The following is an 11,443-nucleotide window of genomic DNA, read 5'->3' on the forward strand; positions in this document are numbered from 1 at the left end:
CTACGTGGTCAGTGTACTCCCGACCACCTGTTGCTCCCCCCTCCAGCTTCCCTCGTTGCTAGGCGACCGTCCCTTCGCCCAAGACACGCCCACAAAAATCCACCACTTTCCTCTTCACTCGAAAACCGTAAATTCCGACTTCCTAGTATCGCCGTATATAGAAAGAAGTTTCCGTTTCCGTTGAGGATGTTTACGTCTGTACACCCCCGTGTCTTTCAAGATGGACTTTATTTTAACCTCGACGAAATGTTTGGTTCCAGGGGCGCAGTATGTGCCCGGCGCTGGGCTTGGCGCCGCACCCCAAAACAGGAGCTCCGTCTACGAATACCTCTCGTCACATCCGCCGCCAAGAGCCGACAAATACAGGGGTGGTGCTGATATACAGAAGAGAATGACTCAAAGGGAGGACGTTCTCAAGTTCGAGCAGGGCCGCATCAAGGCCCTGCAGGAGGAACGTCTGCATATACAGAAGAAGACGTTCACTAAGTGGATCAACTCCTTCCTGCTCAAGGTAATATTTCTAACCAGTTAAATTATGCTCGATACAGCATAATAATGTATTAGATGGACTGGAAAGTAATGCCGTTTTTGCCATCTTAAATACTTGTTTATCATTTATCAGCTCATTGATTTTTCTGGCATTGAAAATTTGCACACTAGGTGCCAAAAAGCCAAAAGCCTAGCTGCTGACTATGAGGGCGATTATATAATGAATTAAAGATTGAAATTTATTGGAAAGTTTGAATTTAATGTAAAAGAAACGACATTACTTTTCGGTCTACCTAATAGCATAATTCTGAATAGCATAATTCAATATAGTATAATACAGCGCATGATACAGCATAAGATAGTATAACACAGCATGATACAGCGTAATACAGCTATTTGCGATAACTTAAATAATTAAATTTCCTCATGGCAAATTTCAAAGTAGACCCCCCAGACATTAAGATAAAATAAACTCACTTAACCCTAACTATATACTTTTGTATTGCAGGCGCGTATGGAAGTGGACGACCTGTTCACGGACTTGGCAGACGGCAAGAAGCTGCTGAAATTGCTGGAAATCATCTCTGGCGAGCGATTGGCCAAGCCCAACAATGGTCGCATGCGAGTGCACAAAATCGAAAACGTGAACAAGTCCCTGGCGTTTCTCCACACCAAGGTAGACTCGCACGATTATTAATTTTCTCCTTTTTAATTAGCTCCACTTTTTCCGCGCGCTTGTTTTCGATCACCCAGAAAAATAGCGCGTTAGCCGGGTAGATCGAATTGGAAAGCGAACTTCTCGAAAACTCGGTTCGGTTTTGTTAATTACATCGATGGATTTAATTGTTCGTCGAGGACAACGTAGAAAATAATTCTCACGCTTTCACGATTGTTTCGACGTTCCTGCTGCGAGGTTATGCAAGGGAACATTGCGTTGTGCAAGCAAAAACTGAAATTTTCTCCGAGCACGGATTTTCTAATGAAGGGGACATTAACGAGTGATGCGATTAATTTTAATAGCCCCTTTAGACTCGTCTGTTTACGACGACGTTTGGCTGCACGGTTTGTCTTTCGTTTTGGCACCTTATTCAGCTGTTTGCATCAGCCGAATTATCCGCTAGACATTTTTGCCTCTTGAGTAAAGGGGATGATCGGGAAGCCCCTTTCGAGTGGAACACCCTGTAGTCTGGAGACGTCCTACGTGAACGCGGAACTCGCTACGAAGCCCCGCAAGCGTAAAGTCCTCGTGAATGGCCTCTATACCTCGTAGCTTATGACATAATAGTTTTATGTACGATGCACACGCGCACTATAATACACTTAGGCCCTTGTGCGCGAGGGGGACCTGAAACCAGCCATGGAATACATTACCAGCCAAAACCATAACACCCATAACTCATATCTACCATCCAAACGTCTATACAACAAGCGCAATGACCATCGCCAGGCGACTCTACGCCAAAAAGTGAACCAGAAACGTAGAAAGAAATTTTTCCATACGTCCTTCCGTTTTCGAGAAAATCGACTTTGAAATTCGAGTGCCACGCCTAGGGCGACGCGCGCCATCTCAGCTTCCAGCTCGATTTCCTCGAAAACTGAAGCTCGCAGAAAAAAATGTCATTCTTCGTTTTCGACGTAGTTTTTCACGGTGTAAGAGATAGCGCGAAACTTTTGACGGGTAGTGTAGAGACTACAGCGATACGCAAGACAAGTAGGCAGAGCATTGACCAGCAGGCGGCGCACCAACGCCTTCTTCTCTCTTCTGCGTTCGATTTGGCGGAGAGAGATCATCGTCGTTGGATTCTCCTGTTACCGGAAGCGACAGCGACGCGTGTCGTATTTTCTCTCTCACGGTCTCACGTGTTCCAGATTGGGGCGCGACAGCCAGGAACCCGTTTTTTATTATCCCTCGCCCCTGGATGGGGTTCGCAAGACATTCTTGAAGCTTATCCTATTCTCTGTTACAATTTTTATCTCCATCATTGTAATTTCATCAAAATTCACGAATTTTACTTAATTCACTTCCTTTGATGCTTAACTTTCAGAATGAATTTTTTAATCCTTCAAGACCGACGTGTTAATAATTAAACACGAGTGGAGAGCCACGTTTACTTTCAGAAAAAGCTGCAAAGAAATATGTCGACCCTTCCAGGGCCACCCAAACGTGGAAATCCATCAGTTATACTTCCCAAGATAATTCCATCGCCTCCTAACAGTGATAATATCCATGTTCCAGGTCCACCACGTTCCCAAGACCCAAGAGTACCTTTTCCAGTCGCAGTCGTAGCGATCCGAGCGCCCACAGCGGAAAACCAAAGAAAGGAGACGCCACCGGTCGAATACTTTCATGTCCCCTTCGATACTTTCGCGATCCGCTCGTGGATGCGTCGTGATTTTCCCCTGGCTTTCTAAGACGTACGAGCGAAAAATCGCTGGAATGCACACGGCGACTGGGAATCACCTTCCAGAAATAACTCCGTGTCCTTTCGAGCGATCCAGGTGGGAGGCGAGCCCGTCATCGCAAAGAAGGACCCCGATAAGACGCGTTGATCGATTCCCATAACGTCCGATCGTATGCCAAATGTTGAGGCGTCGCTGGGCGTGGTTGGCTCAAGTACCGGGCCTTAACTATCGTCGCCTCTTCAGTTTCGAGAGCGATTCGCCGAGACCTACTCTCGCTGAGCCGCGATGAAGCCGTTATTTGCGTTTATTGCGGTTCGACGTTGGTTTTTCTGCGGACGCACTTCGAGCCATCGCTCTCGACGGAATTATGAAGCGAGGCGGGGAAGTTGGACCTTGGGATAGGTTTGCCTAGCTCGAGAAAGTAGGTTTATTTGTGCGAGGGAAAAGTGCGAGGCTAGAAAATAGCAAAGAGTCGAATGTGGGGCACTTTTGTAGGAGTAGTAATACTGACCCAACCTGGCCATTCTTGAAAGTCGTAGTTTTCCTCGCGAGGCTTACAAAGTAGCTTCTTTTTCTAAATTAAATAATGATAGGCAACATAGTCACTTTTACAGTCATGTGTAAACTGCGGATGTTCATACAAATTCATATTTTTATCGATTCGTATAAGGAATTGAGATTTAAATTTAATATTATTATTGATATTTCATATATTTCTGCATTCCTGTACATTCGCAAAAATTTCCCAATATTTTTATCTGCTACAAATGCATAAACATCTGCAGTCTAGTCATATGTATGTAACAGTGACCCAACGTGACCCAACCTGACCCTTCTTAAGTCCCAGTGTTCCTCACCAACTTCACAAAGTAACTGCCTCCTTTTCTGATTTAAAGAATAATAAACAGGATAGCCATAGTCATTTGTAACCTCAAGGATAGATACCTGAGATATTGTTAGATCTGTAATTCCTAGGTGTACTACTCGGACCAGGAAGAGCCCCGAGGTCCGCGACGTGTCTCACTTATATTACAAACAGAATTTCTAAGGAATCGTCTGTCATCGTCCACGATTACGATCGTGACTAATCGATCGAATATTTATTCTCGCGTGGAAAGCTTTTCCTGGAAAAGTCACATTCCGCGCGCTGTTTCTTTCGCGCGTTACGTGATCCAAGGCGTTATGTAAAACATCTGGCTAATCATGCACAAGACGTGTAAAATAGAATGTGATCATGCCGCGCGATCGATTTCCAAGTTGGAGAATTCATGCATTCACGAGTTACCCAGACTTTCGAGACACTCGATGATTGTCAGGCCTCGTCGAGACGCCTAAAAACTCAAGATATCCAAGATATGGAAGACTATGTTTCCAAGGATTGAATTCTATGACGGTGTCAAAGTTCAACAGGAGATTCAAGATAGGGTATAGATACCGTGGAAGGTTTTCAAGCAGGAGAATGTTGTAATCTGAGACGGTGCTTTGGAAGAACAATGTGGGTTATTTTGATCTCACCCTACCATTCAAGGGTTAAAATACAGTTGACTCTCGCCAGGGGCTGTTCCCATGCCTGAAAGAATCCGACTCTAGAGTAATTAGGGAGGTATCCGCCGGAGGTTCTGCGAAACCGTCCCTTACAACCTGAAGAAGCCACGCGTGCAGGGGAACCGAATACTCTTCTTTCAGTGGCCCTGAAAAGAGTATTAAGAAGAGAAATAAAGACGAAGACAATTCTTGTACTATTATATTTTTATTCTTATGCTCGTGTTTCCTAATATTAACTAGAGTAATCGAAAAATCTAAGACCAACGATTTGAAATTATTTGTACAATCATGTTCTAGAAGAAAGATGTTCTACATCATTCTAACTTCTTCAAGGACAAATTGCCCCATTTTAAATAAATATTAAATTCCATGGATTTCGTGAAATTTCGAAGCCAGAGATTAGTGTCTACGACCGATAATCTCAGATTATTTGTAGAATATCGTAGGAAAAGGTACGTCAGACTCATTTCTTCGAGGAGAAATTACCCCATTTTAAATAAACACGATGGATATAGTGAAATTTCGAAGCCAAAGATCGGTATCGATTCCATCGAGAGTTTCGTTCGAGGATCACGGCGGCCACGATTGAGAACGAGACACCCATGAAGGGACCGGAGGGATTTAGGGTTAGGGGGACGCCAGAGGGGAGCATCGAAGGTCAACGAAAGGGAGAAACAAAAGAACAACCGGTGAAAGGTAAAACAAAGACGGCCAGAACGAAATAAAAATCAGGCGTGGGTACGCGAAAACCGTAGGGTCGAATAGGAGCAAAAGAAGAGGAGCGCTCGAGGAAAAAAGAAAATGAAGAAGACAGCGCGCGCCGGGGCCAGAAAAAAGATGGCGGAGAGACGAATAAGGAGAAGGACTATCGAGGACTATCAGAGGAATATTTGAGAGGTTGAGAACAATCAAGACTTTAAAAATATTCTGGAAAGAAACTGTTACAATCTACCAATCATTTTGGGGTAATACTTTCATCACGAAATTAGAGCACAATCATTTAATGATAATTACCCACGACCAAGAAGAGTGGTCTCTGAGTAACTATACGAAAATAGTCGACGTGGTTCGTAAAGTATATTAAAAGATGGCGACACGTGGGTCAATAATTATCCACTCGATAGAAGAATGGTCTTCGAGTAACTGTACAAAAATAGTCAACATAACTTGCAAGGAATATTAAAAGATGGCGATACCGTCAATATTTCTCACCAAAAAAAATGAGCAATCCTTGAAGTTTGTACATTTAAAACGCAACAAGATCACATGAACAGTAGGAGTATACCTTTTATACTTTTCCCCTTAAAAAATTCCCAATGACCCATATTTGCCAACTCTGTCAATAAAAAATCTCTCAAGCTTCCAGTCAGCAGCATCATCCTCTATATTTCGAGTCACGACGTGTCGTCGAGCAACCCACAGCGAAGCCTCCAGAAAATGGGATGCGCACGAGTGGTCGTCCAACAATGGAAGAAAGGGAACGAGGAGAGATGAAGTCAACAGCGGATGGACCGAAACACAGCGTGGGGATTCGAAGTCGAGGAAGACAATGACAAAGAGCACGAGGAAGGAGGCGAAGGCGAGATAAATCTCTGGAAGAAGGACAGAATGGAAGCAGGATCAAAGAAATAGAGAGAGGGGAAGGAAAGGTCGGCGACCGAGGCGAAACTTGCTAGACCGTGAGCCCCGCAGATGTGAAATGAAACCAGACGGCACACACGGCGCCCGTGTGCAGATCATTCCACGTTAGATGCCTCTCTTCGTGCGATATTGCCCAAAGAAATCTTCGTCGAGGTCAGCGCACGCCTTCGAGCGACGCCTCTGCTTTTGGGGGACGAACAGACGAAGAGGCGAAGATTGGTCTTCCTCGTAGCATCTCTCACAGATTGATATTATAGGTTCTCATAACCTCCAAGTCGAAATATATTAGTCCACCAAGTGATTGTGGAACTAGTTCAAGCATAGAAATTATTTTATTTAAATTATTTGAAATATTCTGTTGGTAATAGATGAAGAGGGCGCTGTTCTTCCTTGTAGCGTCTCTCACAGATTGATATTATAGGTTCTCATAACCTCCAAGTCGAAATATATTAGTCCACCAAGTGATTATGGAACTAATTCAAGCATAGAAATTATTTTATTTAAATTATTTGAAATATTGTGTTGGTAATAGATGAAGAGGGCGCTGCTCTTCCTCGTAGCATCTTTCACAGATTGATATTATAGGTTCTCATAACCTCCAAGTCGAGATATATTAGTCCACCAAGTGATTGTGGAACTAATTCAAACATAGGGATTATTTTATTTAAATTATTTGAAATATTGTGTTGGTAATAGATGAAGAGGGCGCTGCTCTTCCTCGTAGCATCTCTCACAGATTGGCATTATAGGTTCTCATAACCCTCAAATTATGATATAAAATTTATAAAATTATTGAAATTATTGCATCGTTAATATTTGAAGAGGGCTCTGTCTTTCCTCATAGCACCTCTAGACTCATATTATGGGTTCTCATAACCTTAAAATAACGATATATTGGTCCACCAGGTGTCTCTAGAACTAATCCAGCCAATTGTTTTAATATTTAATTAAAAATATTACACCGATGGACTCACATAATCTAGACATCCACTTAATCATAAACGATTTTGGAAAAATTCTAGGTTAGTTCACTCAGTCTACCAATACCAACATTATTCAAACATACTTTATACATAATCCCTAGAAATGATATATTACAAGTTGCCACGTGCAAAAAAGAACCATACGAGGTGAACGAAAGTTTCCGCGTTACAGCACAGGCTCAGCCGATGAAAAACCATAAAAATAGAAATTTGTTCATATCACTATCCTCCCGCCCCCCTCGGATGTTTGACGTGTTGAACAAAAAGTTTCGGTGAAAGTGCACGTCGTGACGGTGTGACTTGCATTTCTTAGCAATTATCGTGAAAGGAACCGTAACCGGTGAAATTGGAACGTGTTGTAGATTATTTGTCAAGAAATATTCCAGTTTACCGATAACCTTTGCGTCTCTCTTTTTATTGTCAGGCTGGAACGACGATAAAGTAAGAATTGTGCGAGCAAAGAAGTAACTAGGGCAGACCCCTTATCAATTTGCAAATTAATGTCGCGCTGTGACTGCGCACAATTGAGATAAGAACGTAGTGCAAAGATCAGGGGAGAGTGAGTCATACTCAGAAGCAAAAAATACGCCTACGTATTTTAAGTTGGTATTAGAAACTTCAAAAACAGAGAAGAGATCGCTTGGTACCATTTCGAATTCACACGTAAATGAAATAGCCAGTATGCCACAGTGTATATCCTCTGGTTGCTGAAGGCTTTTCGAGCAACCTTGTGCTCCATAACCATATACGGTATGCCTTGTTATAAAACGTTTGATCATTACATTCCATAGATAGCGTTCTAAGCCGTGCTCCATGCTGGAAACAAAAGGAAACGCATTCTTGAATTTATTAGGCAATTAACCCACTTGGAGATGCACGAATCGTTGGCTTTGTTCAATGAACCGTTTCGTCGTAAAGGCGCACCGTATTTATTAAATAATTAAGTTCTCCAGTTTGTTAAATAAGGAATTGCCTAACAGAGATACGTGGAGTAATAAGTTGGCAGAAGCTAATTATGCTTCTGAGATACGTTTCGCGTTTAATAGCATGCTAACTCTTCGCGACTCGTATCTCAAGTGTCTCTCGCAGTAAAGTTTTTTTTATGTTGGGCCAAGTGTACAGGCTCGGTTTATTTTTTAAAGATAATAAAGTATTATAGCACTGCGTAAGTTGATACCAGAAACATACTCGTTTGGACATAGGAAGACACAGGAAGGTTGATACTGACCCTGCTTGATCCTCCCGAGGGTTCCAGTTTTCCTCAGCAATCTCGCAAAGCAGCTACTTCCCTTTTTCAACTTCGCAATACATCTATGGAGCAAGCGTTCACTTCAGCCCAAGAAATGCCCTTGAAGGGCGATGAAGACGACGTGACCTGCTCCTGGGAGGCCAATCGCGGATCTTTAGGGGACAGACATCCCGCTCGAGCGGTTCAGGGTTAACGGTAAAGCGGATAAGGAGAAGAGGCTCGCGTGCAGAGGTAGTTTAGATCCCCAACTATGATGAATTTTGTCAAAGCGTGCAAGACTTACAGGCAACGATATATATTACATCATGTTTCACACAAAATAATATATTAACGATATAAGACTCTCGAAAATTGACGAGATGATGAAATAATAATAATAACTGAGCGCTACACGTGCTAAAATGGTCATAATAAAAATAAAGATGACTACAAAACTCTCGGAAGCTGTGAACTTTATACTTCTACGTCGGTATCGAACAGCCCCGCTGGCTGACAAAATTGGGTCCTATCCAAAAGCATCGAGCGAGCAGCCTTTCCTTAAACGATGACGAAACGCACGGTCACGATCACGAACGTCCTTTTGGAGTTGTCATTCGCGTGCCTTGCGATCCACATTCCGCAACCCTGCCAAGAATGCCGGTTGTAAACGATGCCGTAGGAAAACCGCTACGCGGCCCGGAGTTAAAGAGACTGAAAGAGAGAGGAGGAAGGCGCACCTGCGGATGAAAATTGCCAGCAGTTTCGCGGACATCGAGTCATCGTCGAGTGACGACTGGCTCATCCTTGAACCGCTTGTTTTCACTTCGATGGCGGGCAGCGGCCGGCCTGGCTTTCAATGGACGTGAAAGGCACAGGTGGACGATCGAAATTGAGGTATTACGTAGGGGGTCACTGAAGCCAACAGTGGAGAGGCTCGAGCGGAATGAGTAGATGCCACTTTATGGAAGGATTAAGATCTGGGAGCAGTGAAGGCGCAGGGGGACGCGCCCTTGGAGGCAGGGAGAGCAGGCGTATTGATTTGAGGATTTGGAAGTTTGAGCTAATGAGAAACTGTTCTGGGATGGGAGATTGGTTCGCGACAGAACTCAAGATAACGCGTCATAATAGGACGTAAGAGAACTGAAGACTGCATACTACAACAAACGCCAACATAAGACGTAACTCAATACTGTTTAAAGGTTTGATGATGCAGTTTTGAAATGGGAGATTGGTTCGCGACAAAACTCAAGATAACGCATCATAATAGGACGTAAGAGAACTGAAGACTGCATACTACAACAAACGCCAACATAAGACATAACTCGATACTGTTTAAAGGTTCGATGATGCAGTTTTGAAATGGGAGATTGGTTCGTGACAAAATTCTAGATAATACATCATACTACGACATAACAGAATGTTAGACAGCATAATACAGCAAAACACCAACATAATACAACATAGCACAAGGCGTGTACTGTTTGAAGGTTTGATCTAATGATAAGACAGTTCTGAAATGGGAGATTAGTTCGCGACAAAATTCAATCTAATACATCATAATACAGCATAACAGAACGTTAGACAGCATAATATAGCAAGACACCAACATACCCCAACATAACACAACAAGACCCGACACAATTACGACATGAAACTTCTTGCCATCTTCTTAAAGCCTCAAGTGTCCCGCCACCATTTTGAGCATTCATTGTGACGCACAGGTGATAAATTCGTAGCAACAGAGGACACCCTGCCATCATTCTCTGAGACGATCCACTCTCGGTACTTAAAGAGACGAGTGCATTAGCTTGAAAAATATTAACCCTTTTTGGCCCATAATTTTAATGCGACTCCGCAAGGTCCGCAACGATCACCCCGTTGTAAATTATCAGTTAAACGACAGTGTCGTCGTTCGTTTTTCCCTGCTGGCTATTCTGTGGCAGCACGAGTCAGTTAACGCTGGGGAGAAATGAGCGCTGGCAGCCGCGGTGTACATAACTCGACAGTCCGGTGAACGTTGGACGTAGGAGTTGCATTCCACGCTAAATGCATCAAGAATGCTATTACCATTCCATTGGCTTCGCGTAGACCATAGGTCACCGGTGTTATGGCAGCCCCGATGAAATTAATTTCCGCGAACGTTTCCATTAGCTCCCCGCAATTCGTGGCGAACCACGCTGATGCGTGTCCAGGTGTTGGAAAGCCAGGAGAAACGTAACTCTTCAATTTGTGGTATCGAATCCTGTTAAAAGTAGGAAATTTAGGAGTGATTTAACGTATTACCAACTTCTTTATCGAAGATTCAATTGCCCTGATGCCAATAGGAAGAATATTCAGAGGCATCTTAAAAGGTACATATGAAACCGGAGAAGCTGGACAGCCAAGATCTAATCCGATCGAAATCCCTTAGATGTCTCGAATAACTAACTGCAACGGTTACTCTAAATTCCACGTGAATTAGGACCCATTCCAAGAGGAATCTCAGGATTACTCGAATTTCCAATTAACATACCGCAGTGGTTTTCTCCACTGACCTATAATATGCTCTTATCCGAGGGATGTGTTCGTTTTCTTCAAGGATGCGTTTACGTGTTTATGAAAATAAGCCACTATATCCGGAACGGGTCTCCTTATAAGCGCATCGAGCATCAATGTAACGATAACGGTGCATGCAATTAAGTGAAATGACTGAATGGATGATCCGGTAGCTATTACGAGGCGATATCTCTAAGGACATCGACTGCGTAAGTAGGATACCGGGAACAACCTGTTTAGCGAGAAAATAGTCCACAAAGTCGTTGAAGGATCCCTGGATGGATTAATTGATCGACGCGTTTGCCTCTGGTAGTGTACGAGCCTTGGGATAACTCGTAGGGAATTTCTTTAAGGGAATCACCAGGAACCACTTTGACCTATATCCTATGTGCATACCTTCTACTGAAGCCATACAACCTCGAACATGACCAAAGATCTAGCCTAAAAGAAGATACCCACACTTATAAAACAAGCAACAGACCCATCAGTGCCAACATAGCCTGCACCCTAAGTTTTGCCTCTAGTACTGTAGAAAACTCGTACTAAAAGGGAACCACCAGGAATCACCAGGAACCACTTTGACCTATATCCTATGTGCATACCTTTTACTGAAGCCATA

At 43.2% G+C, this 11,443-nt stretch overlaps 1 protein-coding gene across 4 annotated transcripts in view; it reads left to right on the top strand.

The window, feature by feature from the left end:
- LOC128880555 (spectrin alpha chain) overlaps window positions 1-11,443 on the top strand; it is a 60,288-nt gene that overhangs the window by 28,198 nt on the left and 20,647 nt on the right. For all 4 annotated transcript variants that reach the window (XM_054130798.1, XM_054130795.1, XM_054130796.1 and 1 more), the window contains exons 2-3: window positions 261-511; window positions 998-1,165. In XM_054130798.1, the coding sequence (XP_053986773.1) occupies window positions 392-511; window positions 998-1,165 (288 nt within the window). In that variant the 5' untranslated portion in view covers window positions 261-391. The remainder of the gene's footprint in view (window positions 1-260; window positions 512-997; window positions 1,166-11,443) is intronic.

Source organism: Hylaeus volcanicus, chromosome 7 (assembly GCF_026283585.1).
Source record: "Hylaeus volcanicus isolate JK05 chromosome 7, UHH_iyHylVolc1.0_haploid, whole genome shotgun sequence".
Taxonomy (NCBI): domain Eukaryota; kingdom Metazoa; phylum Arthropoda; class Insecta; order Hymenoptera; family Colletidae; genus Hylaeus; species Hylaeus volcanicus.